The sequence below is a fragment of the Coregonus lavaretus genome (genome assembly GCF_964263955.1).
Source record: "Coregonus lavaretus genome assembly, chromosome: 5".
Lineage (NCBI taxonomy): Eukaryota > Metazoa > Chordata > Actinopteri > Salmoniformes > Salmonidae > Coregonus > Coregonus lavaretus.
The window spans coordinates 27,813,423-27,828,776 of NC_139992.1; the positions used below are offsets into that span (position 1 = coordinate 27,813,423).

The following is a 15,354-nucleotide window of genomic DNA, read 5'->3' on the forward strand; positions in this document are numbered from 1 at the left end:
TTTTCCTTTCTGGCTTGTGTTCATTCTGTCTCCTTTTCCTTCTATTTTCCCTTTCTCTCTCTCTCTGTCTGTCTCTGTCTCTCTCTGTCTCTGTGTGTAGCGGTCCTGATGCAGAGGGTTCAGTCAGAGCTGTCTCAGCAAGTCTCATCTCTGCAGAGCGATGGGAGGGTGAGTTTTACACAGGCATGCACACTCTCATTCATAAAAATGTTACAATCTCTCCTATCTCACACACACGCAAACACACACACACACCAGGGCTGGGATCAATTCAAATGGAAGGCAGTCAATTCAGGAAGTGATTTTAATAACAAATTCCTAAATAGAAAAACTTAAATCGTTGAAAATAGATGCTGTTAAAAAAAAATAAGATTTGTTATTGAAGTTTACTTCCTGAAATGACTGCCTTCAATTCAAATTGACCCTAGTCCTGACACACACACACACACTCAGTAATGTGTATCCTGTGTTTGCAGACTGATGTCAGGGTGAGCTATGGGAACGATGCCCTGATGCCTGACCAGGCCTACAGCTCTGCCCCTCTGGACCCTGGCATGGGCCTGGACAGACTCGGCTTCATCCACCCAGAGAGTTTCAACCAGCCCAACACCGACAACCATGGTAACACACACACACACACACACAACCAGCCTAACACACAGCCTAGCAAACCACGGCAATACACACACAGGACAGCTGTTTCATGCATTATTCATTACATTGGTCATGCTCTAAAGCTTTTTATCAGGGAATGTTTCCTCTGTTAAAACAGTTGAGCCTGTTGACGCTCGTCCAGTTCCAGATAAAGGTCTGCCACTCGGCCTGCTAAGTGTCTGTGTGTGTGTGTGTGCTCCTATAGTATGTGTATGATTGTGTTTATACTGTATGGGTATGTTTGTGGTTATGGTTGTGTTTGTCTCTTTGATTATGTGTGTATGTTTGGATGGTGTATGATGCTCTCTCTCTCTCACTGTGTGTGTTTAGTCTCTGCTCTGAAGCCTGAGGAGTTCCCTGAGGTGCGGATGGAGAAAGAAGAGAGGCAAAGCGCCAGCTATGAAGTGCATCATCAAAAACTGGTACAAAAACATTCAGTACCTATACACTGGTACATGTTCATACATGTATACATCACAAACTGTCTCAGTAGTTCACATGTTTGCGATAGAAACTGGAACATTTCCATAATGGTTTATCTGTGCATTGGAGACTGGTAAACACAGTTCTCGTCACAGTCTATAACTGCAGAAACCCTCAACAAACACACAATCTCCAGTTTGATTGACAGGTGTTGTTGTGTTGATTATTACCAGGTGTTCTTCTCTGAGGATGTTGGCTCCAACAAGGGTGCCATCATTGGGCTGATGGTGGGCGGGGTTGTCATAGCGACAGTCATCGTCATCACTCTGATTATGCTGAGGAAGAAGCAGTACACCTCCATTCATCACGGAGTCATCGAGGTAAGAGAGTGTGTGTGTGTATGCGTGCGTGCCTGTGATTTGTCTGTGCATGTGCGTGGGTGTTCTGTACCTGTGTGTTAACCTGGTGTGTGTGTGTGTTGCAGGTGGATGCTGCAGTGACCCCAGAGGAGCGACACCTGTCCAAGATGCAGCAGAATGGTTATGAGAACCCCACCTACAAGTTCTTCGAACAGATGCAGAACTAAGGAGCTACCCTTTGATCCCTCACTGACCCTGAACCCCCTTAACCCCTCCTACTTAGGCCATGTTCCATTTTGGTCCCTAAACCCTTCTCCTAGCTCCTGCTCTTATTTTCAATGGATCTGAAAGGACTGGATAGGTGAAACCAGTATGACTGAAGCTCCACGTAAATCTATTGGGTTAGAAAGAGCCGTAGTCATATTACTTACAGCTACCCAAGGGTAGTGAAGGCCAAGGGGCTAGGGGCCAAAATGGAACCAAGCCACACTCACCCTCCATCCCTTCCTTGTAAGGTGCAGCACATCAACATCCATAGCTGCCATTAGTCAGACAAGGGTATCCTTCTTCACCTGCACATTTTTAGCCAATCACAGATGAGATCCCGTAGCGTTTGTACAGAACAGAGAAGCTCATTGATTGATTAATCTGTCCATGTATCTGTGGGTTGGCCCTCCCCCTCAGTACAGCACTCACATCTCTAAGAGGGCTAAACAGAGGCATCATATACACCTGTAATCTTCCTCCCTCTTCCTCACTCCCTCTGAAGCACTCTCCTCTCCCCCTCCTCCATCACTCCCATGCACTCCTCTCCCGCTCCCCCTCTCAGATGACGGATGTGCTGTGTTTGGTGATGACATAACAGCTCTTAGCGCTAGCGAAGGGAGGAGGGGCTCAGTCTACCCTGAGCTCCTCCGCAGAATTATATCCCAAGTGTTTCAGGTTTGTTTTTCAGAAAAAAATATATACAAAAAATTGATATATAGATATATAAATACATCATCAGAAATATGTAAATGGTGAAGAAATATTGAATGTTTTCATTTGTTATTTTTATTTTGTGCATAATGTATTGAAACAAGGCAGAAAAAAACTAACTGTAACTATATGTAGTGCATGGCGATATTGATGACCGATATACTTAGAGGGAACCCGGCTCCTGTTCTGGGGACTGGGCCTCTCATGTAGACTTAGCAGGATTTAACATTTCAGTGTCTTCTTTGATCTTGTGATACGAAGAAGAGAAAAAAAGTATTTGGAATCTGGTCTGCTTTGTTGTCACGGAGACATGCTTTAAACAGAATCTGTGCTCTCCTTTGTTTTCTCACCCCCATGCCTCACCCTGTTTTAGCTGCATGGGCTGAATGCTCTATCTATATGTAATATGATATGAAGTGGAATAGTATCTGAAAGGAAGTCGATTGTGCTACTGTTTGCATTATATGCACTCATTTAGAGTCTGATTATTTACTGGTATTACTGCTCTGTTTATCGGCATTCCATGTCCATAGAATTGTTTCAGCTCCATTCCTCATTGCCATTCCGGAAATCTCCAGCATTTTACCTATCTTTCCTATTCCTATATCGTCTGTGAATATCTATGAATATCATTTACGGAACAGAAATAATTAGTTTTTATTTTTCTCAGGCTTTCAGACTATTTTTCTATCTTTCTTTCCCTCTCTCTATCCTACAGTCCCAACAGCCCTTCTCCCCCTCCCTTCTCTATCACTCCCTCTCTCTCTGTGCTGTGTCAGCTTGGGGTGTGCGGCGCTTTGGAGTTGTGTAAGAGAGAATTAGATTAAGTTGATAGAGAGAGGGACAGGGATTGAGAATGTGATAAAGATTAGAATGTACAAATCTGATATTCCCGTCACCTTTCCTATCATCACTCCTGCACACACACACACATTCCCTCCAGTGTCTCACACACGCAACATACATTATACACAATTTTTCTATCTTTCCTTGGTTGTTTGATACATGTACAGTGTATGTGTTCTGTGGTGGATATCCCCCTCTTGCTTGTCTTGTCAAATCTCTCATTAAGTCTCAGACCTCCTGGCTTTAAAAGCAGAGGCTAAAGAAATACTGATCTCAGACCAGTTTATTGATGGTTAAATTGATCTCGGACCAATGTGTGAGAGGCTAAATACAGGGACCTGTATAAGATTCGTAAGTGCAATTCCTCAAGATTTAATGATTTCCTTACGAACTTCTCAAATATCGTACATAAAAAAAAAAAAAAAGATGTTTGTTTCTAGGAAACCGTTTTAGCTAGTCATCTAGCTAGCCATGGCAATCGGGTTAGCATATTTCTTACTGAGATTACTGTTCTAAAACATGTTCTTGGGTTTAAAGTAATCAATACTGAAACTTTCAGATGAATTTTGAGTGAATTAAACATTTCAATTGCTTTCATTAGCTTTTTCTCTCACTGCCCTGAGTTTAAGACAATGGTTTAGCTAGCTTGGAATTAAGAACATTTCCAATACTTTATTTTCAAGAATCTAATTTCTTCTTAACTTTTTGCTTAAGGAGCAACACAAGAAATAGTGCAAGAAAATGTCCAATAACCTTTTTAAGGAATAGCAAGTTTTCTTAACTTTCTTCTTAAGTCTATAGTTAAGGACAAATTGACAGTTAAGAAGACATTTCTTCCTAAGAAGGTTTTGTGAATCTGGGCCCTGATCTGGAGGACACAACTTCACAATGTTGAGATTCAATGTGTTATGTAGACCAGATGTCATTGTCTGTTAGTTAGTGTTTGTTACATTTCTATCTGCATTTCTAACTGAATGCACCCCAGATCTGGGATCAGTATTTAGAGGCAGTAGTAGAGACGAGACATTCCCCGTACCCAAAATGGAGTCAAACTACAGCCTCCAATAGACATGAATGTGACATTCATATTGTGCAATTATTCCACAGATCTACACACACAAACTGAATCAGGTAAATGTGTTGTTGTCGTCAAGGATACTCGTGCTATCTTTCTTTCATTTGTTAATTCTGTGACTTTTTTCTCTGTACCTACACAAACTATTTGCTTAGACTGAGAAAAAGCTTTCTACACACTATCCCATCAATAAAAAATGTAATGTACATACATATCTCTGGTGTGGTATTCATGACAGAGCTTGAATCCTGCGTGAATGAAAAGTGTTGTTTATATAGAAGGAACTATAAAACATTTTAACACGTTATCGTGGTGCAAAAGAGAGAGAGTGTGTTTGTGCATACGCATTACATTGGAGGAATGTTACACTAAGTCCTTAGGAAAACACTTGCCACTTTATTCCCCCTGGAGGACAGAAAAGGTCCAGCTCATCAGGGAAACACACTCAAAATAAAATACAAAACAGATCCTTTATAAATGGAAAATATGAAAATACACTGTCCTTGTGGCTATCAAAAACATTGAGTACCGGTATATACAATGGAAACGATACTAAGCTACAGATAAAGGAACAAAAAAAATGCAAAGCTCATATTTCATTTTCAAACATACGCACACACTCCACTCAAACGCTCATGCACACATACACAGACACTCTCCCTCCCCTCCAACAAGCATCTCCGACCTGGTTAAAATAAAATAGGAAAACAACCTCCCCATCCTGCCTCAGCCCCTTCTCCAATCAAACCCAAAGGAGTAGGATGAAGTTGCCCATAGACACTGTTTTAAGGTCAGTTTATCATTTCCACCTCCTAATGGTTAAGCTTAGGGCTGGTCATAGTAGTCTGAACCTAGATCTGTGCCTATGGGCAACTTCTACCCTTAGAGAGCCCCAGGCTCCTCCCCCCTCAGCTGTCCTGTGTGGAGGTGTACACAGTGGTGATGGGCTGGCCAATTCCGTGCAGCTGAATGCGGGCCAGCTTCTTCTGCTCACACTCCGTCACCAGGTTGTTGAGCTCGGCAGCGCTGTAGCCAATCAGAGTCCTCAGGTCACACACAAACTTGTAGACGAAGCGCTTGCCCTGTACTTTGCTGATCATGTCCCCGTCATAGTAATACCTGAGAAAATAATCAGATTAAGTAGCCCTTTACAGTCGTACCCGTATAAGGGTTGAAAATGGCAGATTTGTGCATCGGTAAGCGCCTAAATTGGAACGCAGTGGCTGTACAGTTACATGCTATAAATTGTCAGAGCTCAGATGCTACGCTTCACAGCGCCGTATGGGTATTGACTGACAGCCGTTCTGAACTTGAGCATTGCACGCGACAAGAAGTTGCACCCATCCCTCCCGCTAATTGGGTAACTTTTGCAAATGTTTTGTTGTAGGAGTGCGGGAAATGCTGTAAATTAAGAGGACACTATGTATTTTGAAAGATGAGATGTTGAGGATTATGTCATACAAGCAAGCAAACACCCGTGAGTCCAAAAGTGCACTTCACATTTCCATATCATAAAATTCATGTCATATACAGTGTCAACGTTTATGGTCACTATGTTTGATGTACAGTTACAAGATGACATGGCGTCATACCCTGGGTTGTGCACTTTGGAGAGGTGTGTGGCCACTTGGAGACACCAGTTAGTCTTTTTCTTTCTTTCTTTCTTTCTTTCTTATGTTGCACCTACCACATTTTCCAGGAATATTCTAATTATGATACTGAATGTATTCACAGTATGTTCATATTTAATTATCAACAAATGCGGCGAAAAGTACAGTAAATGGAAAATGCACAACAACAAAACAATCGACAGTGTAATGTTTGAATTCAGTCTTGTGTCAGGTTAACTGTTGTGTACGCACCTTTGGTCTAATCATTTTCCCATAATCTCCAAACTGTTCCCATTCAATTGCTACCATGCTTATGCATATGAATTTCATATTTATTCTGTAAGAAACCTTTCAATTTAGCCCTATCCATTTAGGACAATTCCCATGAGTGTAAAGGGTTCAAATTAAACAAGACAAGAGAGTTCAAGACATAAGATAAGAGATATTGAACGTATGCAACAAAAATTTTAAAGAGAGGAAAAGGGAAAGAAACAGGAGGAGTGACATACCGGAGCGCTCTGCTGAGTTTCTCGTAGTTCATGGTGGGCTTGTTCTTGCGGTGGCCCCATTTCTGGGCCACCAGTTCAGGCTGGTTGAGTTTGAACTCCCCCTCCTCTCCCACCCAGGATATACAGTCTCTAGCGTCCTTATCAGTCAACAGCTCCAAAAGGAACTGCCACAGCTGGATCTGACCATTGTTACCTGCAGGGACAGGTGAGAGGACGTTTGTGTGTGTGTGTGTGTGTGTACATCCACATCAGATTTGAGCACATGCACATACACACACCATTAATGCACTCATTTTAAAAAACATACCAAGACTTATGCTCTTAAGGTGTACACACACACACACACAAAAAACACACACGTTGTATGCGTACCTGTGCGGTTGCCAGGTGAGCTGCGTTCCTCTCCTCCGGAGATGCGGGGTGTTTTGGGGCCGCGGCTCTGCTTCAGCACCTTGATGGTGGTGGGTGTGGTCTGCACAGCGGCCGGGATGATCTGGACCTCTGGGGGCGGAGACAGAAGGTTCAAACAGTTAGAAACATACAGGATTAAGTTAGACACTGATCTATGGTCAGTTTGCTGTTCCTACCCATGTTTGCACAGGTAAGAATTTGGATAAAAGTAAGCTGATCCTAGATCTGTGCCCACAGGCAACAACTCACACAGAGGAAAACAAGATAGTGTGGTAGATGCATTCAGGGTGACACGGAGTCAGAGAGACAGGAAATAAACGTACGTTGGTCAATGGTGACTGTGGCCTCCTGGCCAGACTGGTCCTGACTGGCCAACACATCTGTAAAGAACAGGGACAGATACAGGATGTATCAATTAACATGCTTGCCCAGGCTCCCATCCCCTTTTCCTAGCCTCTATCCCTTCAGAATTTTCAGTACTGAACGCACTGGGGACAAATTGGTTGAATCAATGTTGTTTCCACGTCATGTCAATGAAACCAACGTGGAATAGACTCCCCATAGCAGATGTGAGTAAGACCTTTAAACAGGTCAACATTCACAAGACCAGACGGATTAACAGGATGAATACTCAAGAGCATGCGCTGACCAGCTGGCAAGTGTCTTGACTGACATTGTCAACCACTCCCTGACCCAGTCTGTAATACCTACATGTTTCAAGCAGACCACCATAGTCCCTGTACCCAACAACGCCAAGGTAACCGTCTAAATGACTAATCGCCCTGTAGCACTCACAGCTGTAGCCATGAAATGCTTTGAAAGGCTGGTCATGGCTCACATCAACACCATCATCCCAGACACCCTCGACCCACTCCAATTCGCATACCGCCCCAACAGATCCACAGATGACGCAAACTCTATTGCATTCCACTGCGCCCTTTCCCACCTGGACAAAAGGTGAGAAAGCTGTGCCCTCCAAGCTCATCACTAAGCTAAGGACCCAGGGACTCAACACCTCCCTCTGCAACTGGATCCTGGACTTCCTGACAGGCCGCCCCCAGGTAGTGAGGGTAGGCAACAACACATCCGCCACGCTGACCCTCAACACGGGGGCCCCTCAGCGGTGCGTGCTCAGTCCCTTCTTGTACTCCCTGATCACCCACGACTGCGTGGCTGCGCACGACTCCAACACAATCATTAAGTTTGCCGACAGTGGTATGCCTGATCAGACGACAATGAGACAGCCTATAGGGAGGTCAGAAACCTGGCAGTGTGGTGCCAGGACAACAACCTCTCCCTCAACATCAGCAAGACAAATGAGCTGATTGTGAACTACATGAAACCTAGGGCCGAGCGGTTGAGAGCTTCAAGTTCCTCGGTGTCCACATCACTAAGGACCTATCATGGTCCAAACACACCAACAAAGTCGTGAAGAGGGCGCGACAACGCATCTTCCCCCTCAGGCAAGCGGTACCTTAGCGCCAAGTCTGGGACCAAAAGGCTCCTGAACAGCTTCTATCCCCAAGCCATATGACTGCTGAAAATTTAATTAAATTGCTACCCGGACTATTTGCATTGATACCCTTTTTTGGGGGGCACTGACTCGCTTGCACCAGCTCTATGCACACTCACTGGACTCTACCCACACACTCACACATACTACATATTCTCTCACACACACATTGCCACACACACACTGCTGTTCTGTTTATCATCTATCCTAATTGCCTAGTCACTTTTACCTCTACCTACATGTACCTCAACTACCTCGTATCCTGGACATTGACTCGGTACTGGTACTCCTTTTATATAGCCTCTTTATTGTTATTTTATTGTGTGAAACTATTTCCTATTTTTATTTAGCTGTTTTTTGTCATATTTAACTCTGCATTGTTGGGAAAGGGCTCATAAGTAAGCATTTCACGGTAAAGTCTACACCTGGTGTATTTGGCGAATGTGAAAAATACAATTTGATTTGACGTCTGTTCCCAGTGGGAAGGGACCAGGCACGTGTAAACAATATGGTTATTATGGCTCTACTTAGGCTTGAAATTGGCTAGCCCCTAACACACTGACTCAACACAGAGTAGCTACAACACACACTCACACTTGCGAAGCAGCTCCAGGTGGCTCCAGAGGATCTCTCCACTGGGGACCCTCTGCAGGAACTCATCCTGGGTGAAGGTGCAGAGGTCGCGACCCAGGATGTGAATCCCTCCCACCTCCATCTCGTCAATGCTGAACTCCTTCATCACCCACACGGCCCAGTGGATCACCTGGTCCGCCGTCCACTCTACTGGGTCTGAGAGGAGAGAGACACATTACAAGACTGTGACAATGCTGACTACAGCTTTCTTGTCTGTTAAAAATGTCAAGGCAACTGCAGCAAACTGGTCTCACTTTGTACAATGGTGTGTAACTGCCTGATTAATTATGTTTTTCAGAGTGTGTGTGTGTGTTTATCTGCGTTGTGTCTTATTAATGTGTTTCAATGTAAGTGTGTGTACTCATCACCGTAGGGTATCCCCAGGCGGACCTGCTCCTTGCGGTAGCCCTCCAGTGCGGCGGCCCAGCGGGTCACCTGCTCCGACGTGTCGTCTGACAGGGAGGAGCGCTCCACCGCGATCAGCTGGCCCTCCTCCATCAGGGTGCCCTCCTCCCCCGCTGCATCTGGGTCGATCACCACCTCCACCGTCTCCACCGGCTTCACGATCTCCAGGATGTTCAGCTTCTCCTCGCCTGGATGAAAGGAGGCAGGGGGGTGAGTGGAGGTTAGAGTGTGATTCAATAGTATCGACAGTCTAATTGTTATGGTGCAACATTTGTGTGCGTCTATAGTTTGGGTGCCTGGGTTTTGATAAAGTCTTGGTGCAGAGTCTTGTGTGTGTACCTGGCTTGGTGATGATCTGTAGGCTGAGTTGCACTGTGCCATCTGTCTTCACTCCCTGATCAAAGAGGCTGTGGTCTGGATGCAGCTGGAGAGACAGAAAGAAAGAGAAAGTGGACAGGAGAGGGAGAGGGAGATAGAAAAGGGCAGATTAATAAGAGAGGAGGGAGCCAATGGGAGGGTCAGAAAGGGAGATCAAAAGAAATTAGATAACTCTAAACATATTTCTCCATCAAATGATGAACTCTAAAACACACGAGACGCTCCATCAGTATCAGGTCTGATCAGGTTGGGCAGATATTTCAACCCCATAAATAAATCAAATCAAATGTTATTTGCCACATGCACCGAATACAACAGGTGTAGACATTACAGTGAAAGGCTTACTTACAAGCCCTTAACCAACAACGCAGTTAAGAAAATAAAAAAAATAAAAGTGTTAAGTAAAAAATACAAAATAGCAAATAATTAAAGAGCAGCAGTAAAATAAGATAACAGTAGGGAGGCTATATACAGGGGGTACTGGTACAGAGTCAATGTGCGGGGGCACCGGTTAGTCGAGGTAATATGTACATGTGGGTAGAGTTAAAGTGACTATGCATAGATAATAAACAGAGAGTAGCAGCAGCAGGATGGGGGGGGGGGGACAATGCAAATAGTCTGGGTAGCCATGATTAGCTGTTCAGGAGTCTTACGGCTTGGGGGTAGAAGCTGTTAAAAAGCCTTTTGGACCTAGCCGTTAAAAAGCCTTTTGGACCTAGGTAGCGCTTGCCGTGCGGTAGCAGAGAGAACAGTCTATGACTAGGGTGGCTGGAGTCTTTGATAATTTTTAGGGCCTTCCTCTGACACCGCCTGGTATAGAGGTCCTGGATGGCAGGAAGCTTGGCCCCAGTGATGTACTGGGCCGTACGCACTACCCTCTGTAGTGCCTTGCAGTCGGAGGCCAAGCAGTTGCCATACCAGGCGGTGATGCAACCAGTCAGAATGCTCTGGATGGTGCAGCTGTAAAACTTTTTGAGGATCTGAGGACCCACGCCAAACCTTTTCCGTCTCCTGAGGGGGAATAGGCTTTGTCGTGCCCTCTTCACGACTGTCTTGGTGTGTTTGGAACATGATAGTTTGTTGGTGATGTGGACACCAAGGAACTTGAATCTCTCAACCTGTTCTACCACAGCCCCGTCGATGAGAATGGGGGAGTGCTCAGTCCTCGTTTTTTTCCTGTAGTCCACAATCATCTCCTTTGTCTTGATCACGTTGAGGGAGAGGTTGTTATCCTGGCACCACACGGCCAGGTCTCTGACCTCCTCCCTATAGGCTGTCTCATCGTTGTCGGTGATCAGGCCTACCAGTGTTGTGTCGTCTGCAAACTTAATGATGGTGTTGGAGTCGTGCCTGGCCATGCAGTCATGGGTGAACAGGGAGTACAGGAGGGGACAGAGCACGCACCCCTGAGGGGCCCCCGTGTTGAGGATTAGCGTGACAGATGTGTTGTTACCTACCCTTACCACCTGGGGGCGGCCTGTCAGGAAGTCCAGGATCCAGTTGCAGAGGGAGGTGTTTAGTCCCAGGGTCCTTAGCTTAGTGATGAGCTTTGAGGGCACTATGGTGTTGAATGCTGAGCTGTAGTCAATTAATAGCATTCTCACGTAGGTGTTCCTCTTGTCCAGGTGGGAAAGGGCAGTGTGGAGTGCGATAGAGATTGCATCATCTGTGGATCTGTTGGGGCGGTATGCAAATTGGAGTGGGTCTAGGGTTTCTGGGATAATGGTGTTGATGTGAGCCATGACCAACCTTTCAAAGCACTTCATGGCTACAGACGTGAGTGCTACAGGTCGGTAGTCATTTAGGCAGGTTACCTTAGTGTTCTTGGGCACATGGACTACGGTGGTCTGCTTGAAATACAGGCCTCTATCAGTACCTGGATGTCCTGTAGACAGATCTCATATCCGTCCAAAGACATCTGGATACGGGGCTCCAGGAGCTTCTTCAGGTTACCGATTGGCTCATTGATGTCGATGTCCTGTTGGATCAGATCGGCTGATGTGATGGTCTGCTCCTCAACCCTGAAAATGACAACCACACAAACGAAAACACACAAATAGTAATGTTAAGTCATCAGTAGTAGGGAGAGAGCTGGGTTTGAATTGATGGGCTTATGGGAGCCTGTTCACATTGTAAAATATATAACTCACCCCTCCTCCAGACACTCCTGTTTCTCCTGTCCATCGATCTCGATCTCTATCATCTCCTCGGTCTCGCTTTTAGACATTGCTGTACACCAAGATTAAACCTATTCTGAGGAAAAGACTGACAGACGGGGAGGGGGGGTAAGTATCAATCAATATGAAGATTACATCAATTATTTTCAGATGTGATGTTAAAAACACATACAATGGGTTCACATCAGCTATCATCAATTATAAACCGGGTCATTCGAGCCCTGGATGTTAATTGGTATATTTAAGCAATAAGGCCCTAGGGGTTGTGGTATATGGCCAATATACCACAGCTAAGGTCTGTTAATGGTCATGAAGAAACGCGGAGTGCCTAGATACAGCCCTTAGCCGTGGTATATTGGCCATATATCACAAACCCTGAGGTGCCTTATTGTTATTATAAACAGGTTACCATCGTAATTAGAACAGTAAACAAGTAGTTTTGCGTCATACCTGTAGTATATTGTTTCATATACAATTTAAAAAACATTGAGGAATAGTCGCAAAATTGTCACTTGATCATCATTGGCACATTAATAAAACATTTAGTAAATTACCATGAATGCATTTTATCAACAGTGGCATTTTACCAAGTATTTAAAAATAAATAATAAATAAAGAACATTGAAAAGGTTAATGGCTAGTGACTGACAGTTTTGATGAATAGAGTTGAGGGTGCCTCGGTTTCTCATTGGGCGGCAGAGAGTTGTGTGCGCTGAAGTACTAACTCCAGGGCGAGGCCTCTCCAAAGCATAGGCCTTGCGGTGGGCCATTAGTTTATAAATCATGACATCAACTTGATCAATTTAACTCCCTTGAATGCAAACACTTCGTGTATATATATGTATATATCAGTACTAATGCACTTTATACGCGTAGCATAGCGCTACAATGTTGTAGCATTACAAAGCTCGCTAGCCAGCATATTTGTCAGCGATGTTACAAGCGCGAAACGGAGGTCGGTATCATGTGAAATACACAATTGATACCGACTGTAAAAAAAAAAAAAGTATACACTAAAATAACTGATTTAAGTGTCGATTAAAATATACTCTGAAATTTATAATCTGGAAAACTTTGAAACGGAAATGGAAGAAACGGAAATAAAACAGCAGAGGGGCAAACGCAAAGGAGCCGGAAATCCTGGCTAAGTTTACAGTGTTGTCCAGACTTCCGAGAGCGGTCAGGGGGAATACCGGAGTAATTTGCTCGATTAGAAAATTATATTTAGCTAGCTATAACATTAGGAAAGCTTATTTATATTTGGCTAGCCGTATAACGTGTCAACACGGCGAACAACTGGACCGCACAATGAGCAAGCTGTTGTTGGCATTAGCTAGCAATAATAGCTAGCTAAGTTACTGGCTAACGTTAATAACGAACGTGTCGAAAGTTGGATTTTGGATGTACTTTTGGATTTTGAAGCACATCGTAGACAAGTCATTTTAGAAAGCTATTTTGTAGTTGTAAAGTAGTCTGAAAACGATTCCTTTCATTAGTATTTAGATTTTATGTTATTGTTTTTAACTAGGTTAATGCATCCACCATGGCATGTGGCTTAGCGGATCAACAAGCTAACGTTTGCTATCTAGCCGCTAACTAGCAAACATAGTTTGATACAAAAAGCGGGAAGACCGATGAGGCATAGTGAAAGAAGATACAATTCCTTTCAGAGAGACAATGTAATGGATTTCATATATATACATTTAAAGTAGTTTATGCTCATACACATACCTCTTCAAATGTACACTCCAAGATTGTGGACTTGCTATGAGTCGATGTAGGATAGCAAGCTAGCTAGCCTTTCCACTCAAATCGAATCGAATTCAAGTTTTTGGTCAACGATGGGGCGGGGACAAGCTTGCCTTTTAGACATAGACCAGCGTTTACTCTTGTATCAAATAAATCATGATGTTTGTGAATTTGGTTGTAATTAATTATGTGTATGAATGTGACGTTTGATAGCAAGCATAATTATTGACAATAATTTTCAGCATTTAACTCACCTGGAACAGCAGGCTGTTGTAGATAAGAACACTCACTGTATGCTTGCACTTATGTATTGAAATAAACCAGCCATCAGTAATCATTATACCACAATGTCCCTCCCACAGACATCCGATTAAATTCAACGTTTGAATATGTAATTAATAAAATCCCTATCTTTGAGGGTAAACAAACATGTAAAGTTTATGAGTTCTTATTACAGAAGGATGAGTTATTCATTTCAAAGTATTATCTAGTATACACTTGCGCTTGACCCCCCCCCTACTTTATTGAGGAAAAGTGTACTTACTATGCCTGTGATATGTTATTTTAAGATTAATGCACTAACTGTAAGTCGCTCTGGATAAGAGTGTCTGCTAAATGACTAAAATGTAAAACATGTAATTATCTAAATACTATAATTATGCTGCAGTGCCTCTTCATAATAAATACATATTGTATGTAATGTTGATATATCTAATATTCAAGAAGACTAATCTTGTACCAGTAAGTGACATCTGCATAATGCTCAGACACCTCAAACATGCCCACTCCAAAAAATAAGTAGACATTTCTCAAGGGAATAAATAATTGGATGGGGTGTACAGTAAGCAAGGAGTGGGTGGTAGGGAATAGACTGTTTTCAGACTGGGCAACACATTCAGTAGCCATGATCTCACAATATATTACAGTTATAAGCCAATTTCAGTCTCCAAATAAATACATTTGTAACCACTGTGTTTCTATGTTACCTAGCTATAAGCCAATTTCATAGTGTCCAAATAAATATAGTTGTAACCACTGTGTTTGTATGTTACCTAGCTAAAGGGCCAGTCAAGTTATGGGGCAAATCAAGATTACCTACAAAGTTTAACGATAGCCTTGATTTCAATGCGCAACAGAGGTCCCCTCATCATTTCTGATAGGATGGGCCAACTATTCCACTTCTTCCATTCTAGATTTATAAAAGCCTTTGACACTTCATTTAGTTCATCAAAAATAGTCATGATTGATGTACGCTGTCAGTGTTTGTTACAGGGTTTAGTGTAGGTTTTCCATGCTCTCTGGTAGTGTAAAATCAGTGCACAGACGAGACCGGAAGTGTATAATTTGTGGCGTAAAAAGTGTAGTCACACCAAAGATATTTATAACTAACCCAAGATAGTTCATCTGTGTCATTTACAGTGGGAGCAAATTAAGCATAGTGGGCAGAACAAGCAAGGAGGTGGGCAAAACCGAGCACGAGCTAGCGAGATCCTATTGGCGCCTTGTAGCATGTAGTATTTGCAGTTTGTAGTTTCCGTTAGGGAACGCCTCCTCTGTGAAGTGCGCGTGTGCACAAACTCAATTCGACTTTGTACTCCTAAACAACGCACATTTTTTAAAACTTTGGCAAAGCA

General features: G+C 43.5%; 2 protein-coding genes across 4 annotated transcripts in view; one reads left to right on the forward strand and one right to left on the reverse strand.

Annotated features, from left to right (window-relative positions):
• LOC311129641 (amyloid-beta A4 protein-like) overlaps positions 1-4,543 on the forward strand; it is a 32,540-nt gene extending 27,997 nt beyond the window's left edge. Inside the window, exons 13-18 of one of the 2 annotated variants that reach the window (XM_084161997.1) lie at positions 101-168; positions 477-621; positions 773-808; positions 985-1,076; positions 1,311-1,457; positions 1,562-4,543. In XM_084161997.1, coding sequence (XP_084018123.1) covers positions 101-168; positions 477-621; positions 773-808; positions 985-1,076; positions 1,311-1,457; positions 1,562-1,663 — 590 coding nt within the window. In that variant the 3' untranslated portion in view covers positions 1,664-4,543. The remainder of the gene's footprint in view (positions 1-100; positions 169-476; positions 622-772; positions 809-984; positions 1,077-1,310; positions 1,458-1,561) is intronic. The other variant, XM_084161998.1, reaches the window with a different exon arrangement.
• Positions 4,544-4,710: 167 nt separating this feature from the next.
• LOC311129648 (GA-binding protein alpha chain-like) lies at positions 4,711-14,067 on the reverse strand. Of its 2 annotated transcripts, none has more exons than XM_084162014.1 (10): positions 13,703-14,067; positions 11,945-12,059; positions 11,671-11,815; positions 9,756-9,840; positions 9,380-9,604; positions 8,973-9,167; positions 7,189-7,245; positions 6,827-6,955; positions 6,455-6,647; positions 4,711-5,454 (listed from the first exon to the last, which is right to left on the reverse strand). In XM_084162014.1, exons 2-10 carry the CDS (start codon positions 12,019-12,021, stop codon positions 5,244-5,246), a joined length of 1,317 nt encoding a protein of 438 aa, XP_084018140.1. In that variant the 5' UTR covers positions 12,022-12,059; positions 13,703-14,067; the 3' UTR covers positions 4,711-5,243. The 2 variants fall into 2 exon arrangements, with proteins under 2 accessions (XP_084018140.1, XP_084018141.1); XM_084162015.1 differs by lacking the exon at positions 13,703-14,067 and adding an exon at positions 12,621-13,076.
• Positions 14,068-15,354: the final 1,287 nt, after the last annotated feature.

Bases quoted from the DNA above. Each gene is read 5' to 3' on its own strand.
- LOC311129648 (XM_084162014.1), bottom strand. From the start codon at position 12,021: ATGTCTAAAAGCGAGACCGAGGAGATGATAGAGATCGAGATCGATGGA. The intron at 7,246-8,972 runs GTGAGTGTGTGT...TGTTCTTTACAG, and splicing joins CCTGGAGCTGCTTCGCAAGT to ATGTGTTGGCCAGTCAGGAC. The intron at 6,648-6,826 runs GTACGCATACAA...CTGTCCCTGCAG, and splicing joins CTCACCTGGCAACCGCACAG to GTAACAATGGTCAGATCCAG.